The sequence below is a fragment of the Anolis sagrei genome, chromosome 7 (assembly GCF_037176765.1).
Source record: "Anolis sagrei isolate rAnoSag1 chromosome 7, rAnoSag1.mat, whole genome shotgun sequence".
NCBI lineage: Eukaryota > Metazoa > Chordata > Lepidosauria > Squamata > Dactyloidae > Anolis > Anolis sagrei.
In genome coordinates, this window is record NC_090027.1 from 43,944,027 (window position 1) to 43,960,663 (window position 16,637).

Consider the following 16,637-nt stretch of genomic DNA (forward strand, 5'->3'; position numbering starts at 1 on the left):
GTGAGAGGAAGCCACAGGGAGGAGGAGGGAGCAAGCTTGTTTTCTGCTTCCCTGGAGACTAGGATGCAAAGGAACAATGGCTTCAAACTACAAGAGAGGAGATTCCATCTGAACAGGAGGAAGAACTTCCTGACTCTGAGAGCCGTTCAGCAGTGGAACTCTCTGCCCCGGAGTGTGGTGGAGGCTCCTTCTTTGAAACCTTTTAAGCAGAGGCTGGATGGCCATCTGTCAGGGGTGATTTGAATGCAATATTCCTGCTTCTTGGCAGAATGGGGTTGGACTGGACGATGGCCCAGGAGGTCTCTTCCAACTTTTTGATTCTATGATTCTATGATTTTATGGGATCATCTGCATACCCACGTTGCGGGAGTTGGCGTCCAAAACAACTGAATGGAGGCCCAAGTTGGCCCATAGGTGTTCTAAATGGACTCCATGTTACCCAGAAGCCTTTCTTTGATTGTCACAGCCACAATTGGTGGGGACGAGAGACAGGGCCTTCTCAGTGATGGCTCCCCAGCTATGGAACTCCCTTCCTGGTGAGATCAGGTCGGCCCCCTCTCTCCTGTCCTTCAGGAGGATGGTCAAAACTTGGCTGTGGGACCAAACTTTTGGGACAGGGCAATACAGCAGCAATAGGAAAGATGACCAGGCCAAAATATTAGATTTGATGCGGATGACCAATGACTGTTTAAATGGTGTATTTTAATGTTTTGACAAATATTTTTAATGTTTATGCATACTCATGAATTCTTGTCCCGGCATTGAATGTGAAATTGACGTTGTATTAGGATGAATAATGTTGACATGTGTTTTGATCTTACGTGCGCGTGTTTTCATCTATGAGTCTATGTCTTGTTTCATTTTCTCAGGACGAAGAGGGTCCTGACGACGACGTCCAGCGCCTGGGCATCACGGCCCGGACGGAGCCTCGCGCGGCGCAAGCGGCGGCCGAGAAGCTGGGCCTGGACCTGGCCTCGCTCCTGCTGAGCCAAGGGGCCCGGCCCATCCTGGACGCCGCCCGGCAACTCAACGCCGCCTGAGGTCCTTCATGGCTTGGCAATGCGCCCCCATGGCCTCTGGATCCCAAGGCATCACAGCACCCTGAGGGTGGTGGGACTGCAGCGCCCGCCCTGCAGGGTCAAGGCTGAGGAGGGATGCTGGGTGTTGTAGTCCAGCATTTAACTGGTCGGTGCCCTTGAAGATCCCACCACAGGCTTCCATTTGAAAAAGTTTTTAAAATGAAGGCAACCAAGGGAGGGTTTATTGCATAGAATCAAGTGTCTGAATGTATGCAGGTGCATAATATATATATATATATATATATAAACGATTAAAGAGATTTATGATAGAGAGCAGCAGTCGAGGCCTTTATTGGATGTCCAAACAGAGCCAAAGCAGCCCTGGCAAGTCACACTCTCTCAGCCTCCGGAGCCAAATAAATCCTTGAAACTCTAAAATTAGAACAGCACAACAAAGAGGAAACAAACAAGGATATATTATATTATTATAATATGATTATATTATATTGTATATTATATTATTGTATATTGTATTATATATTATTATATTATTGTATATTATATTATATATATATAATATTCTATTATATTATTATATATAATATATATAAATTCTATTATATTATAATTGTATATTATATTACATTATATTATAATATATTACATATATTATAATATACAATTATAATAATACAGTAATATAATATACAATACTATAATATAATAGTATTATAATAATATAATGTAATATAATATATAATGCATATTATATTATAATATTATTATATTATATTATTATATTATAATTGTATATTATAAAATATAATTACGAAATTACGAAAATAATTACAAAAATTGGAAAAATTGTTTCGATTCTTAATTACTCCTCACACTATTCCTGCATGGCTCAATATTGGATCGTAAGCTAATTTAAATACGAATTAATAACAAATTACAAAATTAACGAACTGGATCGCCCAAGCCTACTAATCACCTCTCAACAAAAGATTGCTCTAGGCACTGCCAGGCCATCAGATGCTAATCAAGGTGATCAGTTGAAACATTCACCTAGCTCCAACAGACAAGAGTCCTTTGTCCCACCCTGGTTATATCACAGAGATATAAAGTCATTTTCCTAGTTCCAACACCTCACTACCTCTGAGGATGCTTGCCATAGATGCAGGCGAAACGTCAGGAGATAATGCCTCTAGAGCATGGCCATATAACCCGAAAAAACCAACAACAACCCAGTGATTCCAGCCATGAAGGCCTTCGACAATACATTAAATCCTTGTAAGTTGGAAGTAATGGGAACACTGCTTTTCAGCAGATGATGCCAAGCAAGGCCTGTTGTGCCTGAACCAAAGCCTGGAGGCAGTGATGGGCTGGGTGAAGGTAATCAATCAAGATAAGATGGAAGTACTATGGGTATCAGGTAGATGGATCTGGGAATATGGTTACAACCTGAGCTGGACAGGGCAATACCCCCAGAAATCCCAAGTTTGCAGTTTGGGGGCGGTTCTGGATTCCTCCTTAAACCTGGAACACCTTTGCACAATGACCATTCCATGGTGATGATACTGAAAAGAAAAATGGCTTCCCCTAAAACTGTGGAGACCAAAATCCACTGATTGTGGTAATGCGAATGTATCTAAGTTAATTCAATGCATACATTGAATACACATATCAAAATACAGAGCTGTCACATTAAGCAGAAACAAGGGTTCTTCTCTTGAAATATGAAACATTTGAGTAAGAATAGTCCTTGAATGTCAATAAATGTCCTATATTGCATACGAGTTAATTTATATACAGGTACACACTTTGGTGACATCCTGCCTGGGGTACTGTAATGTGCTCCACTTGGGGCTGCCTTATATCCACAGGAGTGGATATAAGGGAACATACTATCCTACTCATCAAACAGTTGCACTGGCTTCCAGATAGTTTCCGCACCCGATTCAGTGGTTTTGACCTTGAAAGCCCTTCTCATCATCGGTCCAGATTACCCAAAATGTCAGGGTTCCTGTATATACACTGGGAAGAGGATTACAGTCCAGAGGGGAATTGCTGGTGTTCTCTAGTATCCGTGACACACACTATCTGAAGATGGCTAGGCAGGGGTCTTTCTCAGGCTCCCTCTTTGGATTGCCTTCCCAGGGGACTTTAGACCTGCACCCTCTGTTAGCATTCAGGAACAGCCTAAAAACCTTCAGGTTGTTGGTTTTTTTGGGCTATATGGCCATGTTCTAGAGGCATTCTCTCCTGACATTTTGCCTGCATTTATGGCAAGCATCCTCAAGAGGTTGGGAGTTGTAGTTGCTGGGATTTATAGTTCACCTACAATCAAAGAGCATTCTGAACCCCACCAACGATGGAATTGAACCTAACTTGGCACATAGTTCTCCCATGACCAACAGAAAATACTGGAAGGGTTTGGTGGGCAGTGTCCTTTGGTTTTGGAGTTGTAGTTCACCTACATCCAGAGATCACTGTGGAGTCAAACAATGATGGATCTGGACCAAGCTTGGCACAAGCACTCAATATGCCCACTGAATATGAACACTGATGGTTTGGGGAAAATAGAATCTTGACATTTGGGAGTTGTAGTTGCTGGGATTTATAGTTCACCTACAATCACAGAACATTCTGAACCCCACCAACGATGGAATTCAACCAAACTTGGCACACTGTTCCCCCATGACCAACAGAAAATACTGGAAGGGTTTGGTGGGCAGTGTTAGAATTGGCCCAAACCTCCCACACAGAAAAGCCATGTGGTCCATAGAAATGCGTGGCAGGGGACGGTTTTAGGGTTTTTTGTTGTTGTTGTGTCAGGAGCGACTTGAGAAACTGCAAGTCGCTCCTGTTGTGAGAGAATTGGCTGTCTGCAAGGATGTTGCCCAGGGAACGCCTGGATAGTTTTTGATGTTTTACCATCCTTGTGGGAAGCTTCTCTCATGTCCCCATATGAGGAGCTGGAGCTGATAGAGAGCTCATCCACCTCTCCCCAGATTCGAACCTGTGACCTGTCAGTCTTCAGCCCTGCCAGCACAGGGGGTTGACCCACTGCGCCACCGGGGGCTCCAATATATAATAATATTGTGTAACGATAATATATTGTATGTATATATACCTTGTAAGCCGCTGAGTCCCCTACGGGGTGAGAAGGGCAGCATATAAATGTAAATAAATACATAATATTCTAGGCCAGTGGTTCTCAGCCTGGGGTCCCCAGATGGTTTTGGCCTACAACTCCCAGAAATGCCAGCCAGTTTACCAGCTGTTATGATTTCTGGGAGTTGAAGGCCAAAAACATCTGGAGACCCCAGGTTGAGAACCACTGGCCTAAAATATTATGTATTTATTTACATTTATATGCTGCCCTGCTCACCCTGTAGGGGACTCAGCGGCTTACAAGGTAATTTCTGGGAAATTAAGTAAAAAAAAACCAAGATTATGGCAACAAGAATGATTGACAACTGGGAAATAGAGGGAGAAAATGTGGAGGCCGTGACAGACTTTGTATTTCTAGGCGCAAAGATGACTGCAGATGGAGACTGTGGCCAGGAAATCAGAAGACGCTTCCTTCTTGGGAGGAGAGCAATGTCCACTCTCGATAAAATAGTCAAGAGTAGAGACATCAGACTGGCAACCAAGATCCATTGCCTAGTCCAAGCCATGGTCTTCCCTGTAGTCACCTACGGATGTGAGAGCTGGACCTTCGGGAAGGCTGAGCCAAAGAAGATCGATGCTTTTGAGCTGTGGTGTTGGAGGAAAGTGCTGAGAGTGCCTTGGACTGTGAGAAGATCCAACCAGTCCATCCTCCAGGAAATAAAGCCCGGCTGCTCATTGGAGGGAAGGATACTAGAGACAAAGCTGAAGTCCTTTGGCCACATCATGAGGAGACAGCCAAGCCTAGAGAAGGGAATGATGCTGGGGAAAGTGGAAGGCAAAAGGAAGAGGGGCCGACCAAGGGCAAGGTGGATGGATGGCATCCTTGAAGGGACTGGACTGACCTTGAAGGAGACCCTGGGGGTAGTGACGGCCAACAGGGAGCTCTGGCGTGGGCTGGTCCATGAGGTCACGAAGAGTCGGAGACGACTGAACGAATGAACAACAAAGTCCAAAAACGAACAGAGGCCTTTCCTCCTTCCCCAGGAAAGCCCGCCCCCTTAAGTACCAATAAAATTTCCACGGAACCGGAAGTGATCTCCCCACCCATCAGAAATCGAACACAACTCCATTTTAGGCGTTTAAATAACTAAAGAAAACTTTAATGAAATGAAAGAGAGATAAAGTCCTAAAAGGCAGTCCAATCCTTTCACCGGAAGTGTCCACAGCGAGTGGCCAAGAAGCGTCCTAATACTCGAGGTTTAGCAAAATAGAATCCTGGAATGAATGAACCAGCTGAGTCCAGTCCTTTCACCCGGAAGTGTACTCCACAACTGGACTTCCGGTGTTCCAAAACAACAAAGAGAAGCCTTGAATGAATTACCGGAAGTTGATGCAAAGCTGCGCCAAGTCCTTTCACCCGGAAGTGTACTCAGCATATCGACTTCCGGTGTTCCAAAACCAAAACAAATATGAGAAGCCTTGAATGATTGACCGGAAGTTGATGCAAAGCTGAGTCCAGTCCTTTCAGCCGGAACTCGACTTCCGGTTTTTCAAAACCAAAACAAGAGAAGCCTTGAATGAATTACCGGAAGTTGATGAAGAGCTGCGCCACGTGGAGTCCTTGGGCCTAGTACTCCTGGGAGGCCTGGCTGGCGTGCTTCTGCTCCTCCTTCTTCCCCGCCTTCTCGCCCTCGGGCGCCTTCTTCTTCTTCTTCCCGGTGGCGGGCAGGAGTGCGGCGTGGAGGTGCGGGGGGACGCCTCCTTGGGCGAAGGTGACGGTGCGGAGGAGGCGGGCCAGCTCCTCGTCGTTGCGGGCGGCCAGGGCCAGGTGCCGCGGGGCGATGCGGGCCTTCCGGTGGGCGCGCGCCGCCTCCCCGGCCAGCTCCAGCAGCTCCGCCGCCAAGTACTCCAGCACCGCCGCCAGGTACACCGCCGCCCCCGAGCCCACGCGCTCCGCGTACCGACCGCGGCGGAGAAGGCGCCCCACGCGCCCCACCGGGAACTGCAGCCCCGCCCGCGAAGAGCCCGACCTCGGCTTCCCTAGCGCGCGCGACGCCATCGTCAAGACTTCCCTCAGGCCAGTGAGAAGCAAAGCCCGCGCAAATTGATTTTATACCAGCCCGCGCCGCCTCCTCATTGGACCGCGTAGGCTCCGGCCCGTCCTCCCATTGGCCGAGCTGGCGTTTCCCCCGTAGACCAGCCAATGGGGAAGCAGCGCGCCAAACTAGTTCCACACCAGCTGCTTTTCATAGCATACCGCTTTCTATCTCCTAATTGGACGGTGAAGATCCCGCCCCCCCGCTCTCATTGGTTCTTCCGACGCTTTCATTTCCTCCCCCGGCATCCACAGCCAATGGGGAAGCAGCGCGCCAAATAAGTGAACGCCAAATTCCACGCCGACTACTTTTAACAGCAAACTGCTTTCTGGCTCCCCATTGGACGGTACACACCCCGCCCCCTCGCTCCTATTGGCTCTGCCGACGCTTCCCCCGCCTCCTTTGGCATCCGCAGCCAATAGGGAAGTAGCGCGCCAAATTAGTAAATGCCAAGTTCCACACCGGCTGCTTTTAATAGCAGACCGCTTTCTGTCTCCTCATTGGACGGTGAAGATCCCGCCCCCTGGGTCCCATTGGTTCTGCCGACGCTTCCCCTTCCTCCCCCGGCATCCGCAGCCAATAGGGAAGCAGCGCGCCAAACTAGTTCCACACCAGCTACTTTTAACAGCAAACCGCTTTCTGGCTCCCCATTGGACGGTGCAGAACCCTCTCCTTCACTCCCATTGGTTCTGCTGACGCTTCCCCCCCTCCCCCGGCATCCGCAGCCAATGGGGAAGTAGCGCGCCAAATTAGTAAACGCCAATTCCACGCTTGCTACTTTTAACAGCAAACCGCGCTCTGGCTCCCCATTGGACGGTGCTGCCTCCGCCCTTCGCTCCTATTAGCCAATGGGGAAGCAGCGCGCCAAATCCGAAATGCGGGGATTGGTGGAATCAGAATCCCGCGGTTCCTATTTGATGTGGTTTGTTGGAAGAGGCAGGAGTGCTGGGAAAGGAAGCAGATGGGCTCCATCCAGGGTGATGCTTGGTCCTGAGTCTAGAAGGTCTGAGGAGGGCTCTGGGCAGCAGGATCCAGACATGGAGGCAACCCTCAATCAATAAACAAACGGGGGGCCCCTTGTGGCCGCCCTCTCAAGCCCCTTTGGGTGACTCCCATCCCGGCTAACGCTTTCTCCTCTTCGCCAGGAGGGAATGGGAACTCACCAAGCAGGACCTTCTGTCTGTGTCACAGCTGGATTTTAGGGTTTAGGCCTTCTTTAAAAAGCTTACAAAAATACCTGCATTTTCAGTAGAGGTTAATGAGCAGTGGGTAGGAGGATTTGTCCTTAGTGCCATGCAAGGGGGGGGGGTTAAGCTGGGGAGTGGTAGAGTGTGTGTGGGTGACTAGAGTACTTGTTGGTCAGTAGTAGAATCCATGCTGCTGAATAGGAGAGTGCATGATGGTGATTAGAGTACGTGATGGTCAGTAGTAGAATGTGTGCTGCTGAGTAGTTCAGTACATGATGGTCAGTAGTAGAGTGTGCGGATGAATAGTAGAGTGCGTATGGGTCAGTAGTAGAGAATGTGCGAGTCAGTAGTAGAATGCATGATGGTCAGTAGAATATGTGATGGTCAGTAGTAAAGTACACGATGCTCAGTAGTAGAGTGCATGCTGGTGAGTAGTAGAGTGTGTGCGGAAGATTGTAGTGTGCGTATGGGTCAGTAGTAGAGTGTGTGCGGGTCAGTAGTAGAGTGTGTGCGGGTCAGTAGTAGAATGTGTGATGGTCAGTAGAATATGTGATGGTCAGTAGTAGGGTGCATGCTGGTGAGTAGTAGATTGCGGATGAATAGTAGAGCGCATGGGTCAGAAGAAGAGTGTGTGCGGGTCAGTAGAATATGTGATGGTCAGTAGTAAAGTACATGATGGTCAGTAGTAGAGTGCATGCTGGTGAGTAGTAGAGAGTGTGCGGATGAATAGTAGAGTGCGTATGGGTCAGTAGTAGAATGCATGATGGTCAGTAGAATATGTGATGGTCAGTAGTAAAGTACACAATGAACAGTAGTAGAATGTGTGCTGCTAAGTAGTACAGTACGTGATGGTCAGTAGAGTACATGCTGGACAGTAGTAGAGTGCATGCTAGTGAGTAGTAGAGTGTGTGGGGGTGAGTAGTAGTGCGTGCTGGTCTGTAGCAGAGTGCGTGTTAGTGAGTAGCAGAGTGTGTTAGTGAGTAGTAGAGTGTGCTGGTCAGTAGCAGAGTGCGTGTTAGTGAGTAGCAGCGTGCGTGTTAGAGCGTAGTAGAATGTGTGTTGGTCAGTAGCAGAGTGCGTGCTGGTCAGTAGTAGAGTGCGGGCTGGCGAGTAGTAGAGTGCATGCTGTTGCTGGTTAGCTTGTTCCCCTGCAAGAAGGAGACCTTCTCTTTCCGTTCATTACTCCATGGCTTTATTACACAGTCTCTCACCCTGCTCTCTCTCTCAGCGGACAGGCAGGGCCCTTTGCTGTCCGTATTCCTCCCCATTCCCTCCCAATGCGTCCCTCAGAGGCCGGATTCCACCCTCAAAGTGCACTGACCGCTTGGCCTCCTCTTTCCCTCCCAAGAAAGGCCTGAGCCACGCACCAAATGGTGGTAAAGAGAAGCACCGCACCAAAGGGTCCTTCCTCAGAGGGGCTCCAAGGAAGGCCTTCAGAAGAAAAGAGCAGCATGGGAACAACATGGCCCCCCTTCTCCAGACTTCCCATTGCCTTTTGAAGCTTTGCGTCCACTCATTTGGGACAAAGTCATTTTTAATTTATTACTGTTCCTTGTGCATTCAAGGCAGTGGTTGGCAAAGTGCAGGGAGCAGGAGAGAAAGGCTGTCCCGCTTCCATGCGCTTCTGTGCAAAGTCAGCACCTTCCCCTCCAATCCCCATGAGATCAGGCTTTCTGTGGACAGAGATGGGAGGTTGTGGCCACAAACGGCGCAGCTCCTGCAATACGAGAAGAAGCCCCGGCTGCGAAAACCGAGGGGAGCTTCACCTCTTGAAAGGTCTTTGCAAGAACCGTTTGGGGAAGAAAAGGAAGGAGAAGAGACTGGCTGGCTCCCGAAGCCAAGCTCAGACGTCGTAGAACAACCGCACCAGTTGGTACCGGACGGAGAAGGCGACGACGCTCCCCACCACCTGAGGAAGAAAGACAACAGGGACTGGTCGCCACTCAAGGACTCAAGGGTGAACAGCAACGGTGGGTCTGACCTTTGAGGAAAGAGCGGCCCTGTCCTTCGAAAGCGCCTTACCTGCATCAGCAACAGCAGCACCGTCAGGTTCCTCTCTGCCGTCGGTCCTATTAGCTTTATCACGAAGTTAATGAGCGTCATGTTGTTGCATTCCAGGTATTCCCCGTCTTTGTCCACTCCCTGGCGTACGTCCACCAGGCGGAGTTTCTCAGACACCTGGAAAGAATATAATACTAGTAATCTATATAAATAAAAATGTAATGTTCGTTTGTGGGATTAACAGAACTCAACAACCACTGGGGGGATTGACACCAAATTTGGACACAAGACACCTGTCAGGCCAACGAGTGACCATCACTCATAAAAACACTGAAAAACACAACAGAAGAGACTTTAAAAGCCCCCAAAATGATGAAAAGCTAAATGACAACACAGAAAAAAGGGAAGAAAGAGGAAGGGAAGGGAAAAAAGAAAGAAAGGAAAAGAAAAGAAAGGGGGGAAAGAAAGAAGGAAAGGGAGAAGGAAGGAATGAAAGAGGTAGAGAAGTAAGAAAGGAGAGAAGGAAAGAAAAAGGGGATAGAAGGAAGGAAAGAGGTAGAGAAGGAAGAAAGGAGGGAAAGAAAAAGGGGGAAGGAAGGAGAGAAGGAAAGAAAAAAGGATAGAAGGAAGGAAAGGGAGCGAAGGAAGGGGGGAAGATGTAGAGAAAGAGGGAGGGAAGGAAAGAGAGAAGGAAGAAAAGAGCAGAAGAGAAAGAAAAGGGGAAAGAAGGAAAGAGAGAAGGAAGAAGAGAAAGAAAGATGGGAAAGAAGGAAGGAAAGAGGGAGTGAAAAAAGGAGGGAAAGAAGGAGAGAAAGAGGGAAGGTTGGCCACAGCAATACGTGGTGGGTACAGCTAGTCTATATAAATAAAAATGTAATGTTTGTTTGTGGGATTAACAGAACTCAAAAACCACTGGATGAATTGCCGCCAAATTTGGCCACAAGACACCTACTAACCCAAGGAATGACCATAATAATCATAATAATCATAATAATAAACCTTTATTTATACCCCACTACCAGCTCCCGAAGGACTCAGTGCGGCTTACAAGAGGCTGAGCCCAAATACATCAGTAAAACACAACAACAACAGTACAATAATAAAAAACTCATAAACAAAGCAAAAAAAACAAAACATAAACACCGTGGCACATTAAAACCAGTGGCAGGGCCAAATGTAGTACTTAAAATCTTTAAAATTGTTGGCCATGATCAGGTGAAATAGGATAGATATTTTAGGGATAGGAGGGGCGTGCAGGCAAAAAAATTACATTTGTCATTTGGGAGTTATAGTTGCTGGGATTTATAAGTACCCTACAATCAGAGAGCATTCTAAACTCCATCAATGATGGAATTGTACCCAACGTGGCGCACAGGACTCCCATGACCAACATAAAACACTCAAAGGGTTTGGTGGCCATTGACCTTGAGTTTGGGAGTTGTAGTTCTCCTACACCCAGAGATCACAGTGGATTCAAACAATGATGGATCTGGACCAAACTTGGCACGAATACTCAATATGCCCAAATGTGAACACAGATGCAGTTTGGGGGAAATAGACCTTGACATTTGGGAATTGTAGTTGCTGGGATTTATAGTTCACCTGCAATCAAAGTGCATTCTGAACCCCACCAACGAAAGAATTGGGGCAAACTTTCCAACGAGTGACCATCACTCATAAAAACACAGCAGAAGAGACTTAAAAAGCCAAAAAAACAAAAAAATACATACAACGAATGAGCAAAGCCACATACATATATACACAAACACATATATACACAAATATATACACACACAAAACATATACACGGACTGGGCCACAGCAACGCATGGCAGGGGATGGCTAGTAATAATAATAATAATACATTTGATTTGTGATCTGCTCTCTGAGTGGCTCCAAGCAGGGAACGACAGTGAAAACATTTCAATATAAAATACATACACCAGAATGCGTATATCAAAACATAGTAAAAAGTAAAGGTTTTCCCCTGACATTAAGTGCAGTCACATCCGAATCTGGGACTCTGGTGCTCATCTCCATTTCTAAGCCAAAGAGCCAGCCTTGTCCATAAACTCCTCCATGCATGACTGCATAGAGCGCCATTACCTTCCTGCAAAGGAGGTACCTATCGATCTACTCACACTTGCATGTTTTCGAACTGCTAGGATGGCAGGAGCTGGGGCTACCAGCAGGAGCTCACTCTGCTCCTCGCATTCCAACCACCAACCTTTCGGTCAACACGTTCAGCAGCTCTGCGGTTTAACCTTCTGCACCAACGGGGGCTCCGTATATCAAAACATACCATTATAAAATACATACACCAAAACACAGGTCCACATACAGTGGCAACAGACTGCCAATCCAAAACTCGTGATTCAGTGTTGACTTGGTCGGCCTGCCGGAAGAGATGGGTCTTCAGCTGTGTCTTAAATTCTGACCGCACGTTTAGCTGTGGGATCTCTTCCAGCAGATCGAATGTTATGACAGAGATTAAGCCGTGGCTTCCACTTGAGCCTCACCGGGCTGAATTCAAAGTGCTGGTGTTGGCCTTTAAAGCCCTAAACGGTTCCGGCCCAAGCTACCTATCATCTCTGCCTATGAACCCACCAGGACTTTGAGATCTTCCGGGGAGGCCCTGCTCTCGATCCCGCCTGCTTCTCAAGCTCGGCTGGCGGGGACGAGAGATAGGGCCTTCTCGGTGGTGACTCCTCGGCTGTGGAACGCCCTTCCTACGGACATTAGACTAGCACCATCTCTAATGGTATTCCGCAAAAAAGTGAAGACCTGGCTGTTTGAGCAGGCGTTCCAATAATTAGTGCAATGATTGGTTAATGAACACTGGAATGGAACAATGGATGACGAATCTGGAACGTGTTTTTGATGACGAGATTTTTGATGATGGGTATTGCAGTAACTGTTTATTAATTGTGTAATGTGTTAGGTTGTTACTGTTTCTATACTGTAGCACTGAATTTTTGCTGTTCGTATTTGTTGTGAACCGCTGTGAGTCGCCTTCGGGCTGAGAACAGCCGTATAGAAGTCAAGTAAATAAATAAATAAATAATAAATGCGCAACCTTTTCTCCCCCCGCGTCCTGGTTCCACAGCATTACCTTGAGGATGTGCTTTCCCAAAGCAGAGAGGCTTTTTGGCTTGAATCTGGAGTAGCTCATCTCTAGTTTTCCTGTGCCGGGGTTGAACCTAATGGCAAAAACACCTCCAGTCAGCCAGGAAAATAATATACTGTATATCTTTGGTTCTAAGACATGCTTTCATCCTATATAATAATAATAATAATAATAATAATAATAATAATAATAATAATAATATACTTGGGAAGTGTTTGACTTGTGATACGAAATCCTGCTGTCATTTGCTGTCACATACTGTGTTTTCGTGTCAGTAAAATAATAATAATAATAATAATAACTTTATTTTTGTACCCTGCCTCTATCTCCTCAAAGGGACTCGGGGTGTCTTAGATGTGTCACAATGTGCCTAAAACAATGCATAAAATAAACACAAGATAAAGCCAACAACATATAATAATAATAATAATACTTTATTTATACCCCGCTACCATCTCCCCAAGGGACTCGGTGCGGCTTACATAAACATTAACAATAGCACAATACACATTTAAGATCTGTGGCTAGGCAAATGTAATTAAAGTGTAAAAATAATGCTAGGCATGAACAAGATAGAGGAGGTGGGGCGTTGGGGGAACACACAAGCAGTCCTAAATCAGACAAAGTGCTAAGGGTTCATTATTCTGGGAAGGCACACTGGAACAATCATGTCTTCAAGCTCCTCCTAAAGACGGCCAGAGTTGGGGCTTGCCTGATGTCCTTAGGAAGCGAGTTCCAGCGTTCCAGAGTCGAGGGGCCACCACCGAAAAGGCCCTCTCTCTTGTCCCCACCAATCGTGCTTGCGATGCAGGTGGGATCACGAGCAGGGCCTCTCCAGATGATGGAAGAGATCGTGTGGGTTCGTATACCTCTGAGGATGCTTGCCATAGATGCAGGCGAAACATCAGGAGAGAATGCCTCTAGAATATGGCCATATAGCCCGAAAAAACCTACAACAACCCATCATCATCATTATTTTCCATGACAGGAGCTACTTGAGAAACTGCAAGTCGCTTTTGGTGTGAGAGAATTGGCCGGCTGCAAGGACCTTGCCCAAGGGACATTGCTCGGATGTTTTGATGTCTTTACCATCCTTGTGGGAGGCTTCCCTCATGGTTGTACTGAAATTGGGGTGCACCTTACAACTGAAGAAACATGGTCGTATAGACACAACCCAACAGTGTTTCTCAACCTTCCTAATGCCGCGACCCCTAAATACAGTTCCTCATGCTGTGGTGGCCCCCCAACCATAACATTAATTTTGTTGCTACTTCATAACTGTAATTTTGCTCTTGTTATGAATTGGAATGTAAATATCCAGTATACAGGATGTGTTTTCATTCACTGAACCAAATTTGGCACAAATACCTAATATGCCCAAAATTTGAATACTGATGGGGTTGACTTTGTCATTTGGGAGTTATAGTTGCTGGGATTTATAGTTCATCTACAATCAAAGAGCATTCTGAACTCCACCAGCTATGGAATTGAACCAAACTTGGCACACAGAACTCCCATTACCAGTAGAAAATACTGGAAGAGTTTGGTGGGCACTGACCTTGAGTTTGGAAGTTGTAGTTCACCTACATCCAGAGAGCACTGTGGACTCAAACAATGATGGATCTGGACCAAACTTGGCACAAAGACTCAATATGCCCAAATGTGAGCACTGATGGAGTTTGGAGAAAATAGATATTTGGGAGTTTGTAATTGCTGGGATTTATAGTTCACCTACAATCAAAGAGCATTCTGAACTCCACCAGCTATGGAATTGAACCAAACTTGGCACACAGAACTCCCATTACCAGTAGAAAATACTGGGAGGGTTTGGTGGGCATTGACCTTGAGTTTGGGAGTTGTAGTTCACCTACATCCAGAGATCACTGTGGACTCAAACAATGATGGATCTGGACCAAACTTGGCACAGATCCTTAATATGCCCAAATGTGAACACTGGTGGAGTTTGGGGAAATGAGACTTGACATTTGGGAGTTGTAGTTGCTGGGATTTATAGTTCACTTACAATCAAATTGCATTATGAACCCCACCAATGATAGAGTTGGGCCAAACTTCCCACACATGACCAACAGAAAATACTGTGTTTTTTGATGGTCTTTGGTGACCCCTCTGACACCCCCTCGCGACCCCCCCCAGGGGTCCCGACCCCCAGGTTGAGAAACACTGCAGTAGAAGTCATGCCGGTCAAATTGGGAGAATCCAATCAAGGCATGGGATGCGCAACCCAGGCAAAGACACCATTGGAGGAAGGGTATGTTTGCAGCATCCGCTTGGCTGCGTAGATGACGTTGCCTGGTTTGCAGCGTTTACAACTGCGAAACACAACCCTGAGAGAGGAAAATGTCACCTTTCCCTGGGAGATGGCCCTTCCCCATGATTCCAGGCTGGCATCCAACACCTGCTGTTTTCCAAACAGATTCAATGCAAGGTGGTGAGTCACTGTGAGTTACCTGGGCAACCGGTGGCGTGGGCAAGGGATGATGTGGAAGAGCTGTGGCAGCGAGTAGAGGAAGTTGAGCACTTGCGGGATGAAGAAGAGCAGCATGGTCTTGCTGAAGTGGCCCAGGATGCCCACCACGGCAAAGGTCATGCCCGCAAAGTAGCAGAAGGTGTCGCCCACAAACGCCCGGGAGGGGTACCTGCGCACGAGAGAGAGGCGGAGAGGGGAAGGAGGCTGCAAGGACCCCCATCGCCCCCTCTTCCCTTCAGGAGGGTCCACAGAGTCACTTACCAGTTGTGGTAGAGCAGCCCCAACGTGGTGAAGAAGAAGGGCATCATGAAGTAGAGGGAGAAGATGTGGTCCTCTCTGTAATCTCCTGCCACGAAGGAAGGAAGGAACTGATATTGGATGGGGTTCTTAATCTATTTTTAATGTATTGCAGGCAAACTTGGGCCCTCCAGGCATTTTGGACTCCAACTCCCACAACTCCTAACAGCCGGTAGGGACATTTTGCGATAGTTCTTCAATGAGTATCTCATCGAATCTCAACCACATATAATATAATATAATATAATATAATATAATATAATATAATACAATATTATATTATATTATATTATAATATAATATTATAATATAATATTATAATATAATATAATATAATATAATATAATATAATATAATATAATATAATATAATATGTTGTATATACATATGGCAAGCTTGGGCCCTCCAGGGGTTTTGGACTCCAACTCCCATAATTCCTAACAGCCGGTAGGGACATTTTGCGATAGTTCTTCAATGAGTATCTCATCGAATCTCAACCACATATAATATAATATAATATAATATTATAATATAATATAATATAATATAATATAATATGTTGTATATACATATGGCAAGCTTGGGCCCTCCAGGAATTTTGGACTCCAACTCCCATAATTCCTAACAGCCAGTAAGGACATTTTGCGATAGTTCTTCAATGAGTATCTCATTGAATCTCAACCACATATAATATAACATAATAATATAATATAATATATTGTATATACATATGGCAAGCTTGGGCCCTCCAGGCATTTTGGACTCCAACTCCCATAATTCCTAACAGCCAGTAGGGACATTTTGCGATAGTTCTTCAATGAGTATCTCATTGAATCTCAACCATATATAATATAATATAACATAATAATATAATATATTGTATATACATATGACAAGCTTGGGCCCTCCAGGCATTTTGGACTCCAACTCTCATAATTCTAACAGCCAGTAAGGACATTTCGCGATAGTTCTTCAATGAGTATCTCATTCAGTCTCAACCATATATAATGTAATGTAATGTAATATATTCTATATACATATAATATTTATAATAATGTAATGCAATATAATCTATATAAATAAAAATGTAATGTTTGTTTGTGGGATTAACATAACTCAAAAACCACTTGACACCAAATTTGAACACAAGACACCTAACAGTCCAAGGAGTGTCCATCACCCACTAAAAACAAACATGCACACACACACACACACAAAACCCCAGCAGAACAGACTTAAAAGCCCCCAAAATACACCATATATACATATACACATACACTCATATACATATGCACATGCACATAT

General features: G+C 45.8%; 3 protein-coding genes across 5 annotated transcripts in view; 1 reads left to right on the forward strand and 2 right to left on the reverse strand.

Moving 5' to 3' along the window:
• HMBS (hydroxymethylbilane synthase) overlaps positions 1–1,350 on the forward strand; it is a 29,807-nt gene extending 28,457 nt beyond the window's left edge. For both annotated transcript variants that reach the window (XM_060787486.2, XM_067470834.1), the window contains one exon: positions 870–1,350. In XM_060787486.2, coding sequence (XP_060643469.2) covers positions 870–1,040 — 171 coding nt within the window. In that variant the 3' untranslated portion in view covers positions 1,041–1,350. The remainder of the gene's footprint in view (positions 1–869) is intronic.
• A 3,915-nt stretch (positions 1,351–5,265) lies between these two features.
• Positions 5,266–6,235, reverse strand: H2AX (H2A.X variant histone). The gene has a single exon (XM_060787226.2). It carries the CDS (start codon positions 6,193–6,195, stop codon positions 5,764–5,766), a length of 432 nt encoding a protein of 143 aa, XP_060643209.2. The 5' UTR covers positions 6,196–6,235; the 3' UTR covers positions 5,266–5,763.
• Positions 6,236–8,594: 2,359 nt separating this feature from the next.
• DPAGT1 (dolichyl-phosphate N-acetylglucosaminephosphotransferase 1) overlaps positions 8,595–16,637 on the reverse strand; it is a 14,759-nt gene continuing 6,716 nt past the window's right edge. For both annotated transcript variants that reach the window (XM_060787301.2, XM_060787302.2), the window contains exons 6-10: positions 15,297–15,381; positions 15,016–15,204; positions 12,533–12,620; positions 9,442–9,597; positions 8,595–9,328 (exon numbers count right to left, since the gene is read on the reverse strand). In XM_060787301.2, the coding sequence (XP_060643284.2) occupies positions 9,263–9,328; positions 9,442–9,597; positions 12,533–12,620; positions 15,016–15,204; positions 15,297–15,381 (584 nt within the window). In that variant the 3' untranslated portion in view covers positions 8,595–9,262. The remainder of the gene's footprint in view (positions 9,329–9,441; positions 9,598–12,532; positions 12,621–15,015; positions 15,205–15,296; positions 15,382–16,637) is intronic.